We start from the raw sequence: 1,422 nt of genomic DNA, 5'->3' as shown, positions 1-1,422 counted from the left end.
AAAGCAGCGAGCCAGGTTCTAGCAGCTTTAGCAGCATGAAGCATTTACTTGAGTAGCAGGTATTATTGGTTACCCGTTGGCCTTAACAGTTGGGAAGATGGTTGATGGCTTAACCATAGTCATCTGTGTTTCTCCCGTGACTCATCTGTGTTGGTGGCTGAGTTCCAGTTAACAGATGATGGGTGTTGTTACGATGTCTTCACGGAGTTCGTCTGATTCAATTCATCCTTTTTGACAGCGGAGACAGTTATGTTATATCTACGGAAATTGTATTATCTGTGCTTCCCAGAGTAATTAGTATGGTTTTATTTATGTTGCTTCTGTATTGTTTATGCTTATTTTCTTTTATGCTCCCTGTCCATCTAGTTGATCTTTTACTTAAGCTGCTTGTTTTGTTATTTTATATGCTTATCTTTTACTGTAATGGTGTTGAGCAGTGTATGGCTCTGTAATGGTGTTGAGCAGTGTATGGCTCTGTAATGGTGTTGAGCAGCGTATGGCTCTGTAATGGTGTTGAGTAGTGTATGGCTCTGTAATGGTGTTGAGCAGTGTATGGCTCTGTATGTGTTGAGCAGTGTATGCTCTGTAATTGTTGTTGAGCAGCGTATGGCTCTGTAATGGTGTTGCAGTGTATGGCTCTGTAATGGTGTTGAGCATGTATGGGCTCTGTAATGGTGTTTGAGCAGCGTATGGCTCTGTAATGGTGTTGAGTAGTGTATGGCTCTGTAATGGTGTTGAACAGTGTATGACTCTGTAATGGTTTTGAGCAGTGTATTGCTCTGTAATGGTGTTGAGTAGTGTATGGCTCTTTAATGGTGTTAAGTAGTGTGTGGATTTTGAAATAGCGCTGGAGCATGTATGGCTCTGTAATGGTGTTGAGTAGTGGTTTATGGCTCTGTAACTAGTGATGAGCAGAGTTATGGCTCTGTAATGGTGTTGAGTAGTGTATGGCTCTGTAATGGTGTTGAGTAGTGTATGGCTCTGTAATGGTGTTGAGCAGAGTATGGCTCTGTAATGGTGTTGAGTAGTGTATGGCTCTGTAATGGTGTTGAGTAGTGTATAGCTCTGTAATGGTGTTGAGTAGTGTATGGCTCTGTAATGGTGTTGAGCAGATTATGGCTCTGTAATGGTGTTGAGCTGTGTACGGCTCTGTAATGGTGTTGAGAATTGTATGGCTTTGTAACTGCATTTTGAGGTGCTTTTTGCATTACTATTTTGATTGTAATTTGTGTGGCCTTTTAAGGTTTGTTTATTGATTTCGACCGCTGCTATTTTCAGTTTTATTTCATTATGTTTATTATTATTTAATTTATAATTTTGCTAAGACTGGACTCGACTGTATATATTGTAAGTTACTGTGCACCATGAACAGGATTAAGGTCTTTGAATTTGGTTTTTGTTCAGCTCCTTCCTCCTTGGTTT

The 1,422-nt window shown here is 40.2% G+C and overlaps 1 protein-coding gene across 1 annotated transcript in view; it reads right to left on the bottom strand.

Moving 5' to 3' along the window:
* Positions 1 to 408: 408 nt before the first annotated feature.
* Positions 409 to 1,422, bottom strand: part of LOC135209776 (zinc finger protein 595-like) — a 13,423-nt gene continuing 12,409 nt past the window's right edge. Inside the window, exon 2 of the mRNA XM_064242558.1 lies at positions 409 to 1,065. Coding sequence (XP_064098628.1) covers positions 409 to 1,065 — 657 coding nt within the window. The remainder of the gene's footprint in view (positions 1,066 to 1,422) is intronic.

This window comes from Macrobrachium nipponense, chromosome 38 (assembly GCF_015104395.2).
Source record: "Macrobrachium nipponense isolate FS-2020 chromosome 38, ASM1510439v2, whole genome shotgun sequence".
Taxonomy (NCBI): Eukaryota; Metazoa; Arthropoda; class Malacostraca; order Decapoda; family Palaemonidae; genus Macrobrachium; species Macrobrachium nipponense.
This window is presented reverse-complemented; position numbering and strand designations above follow the sequence as displayed.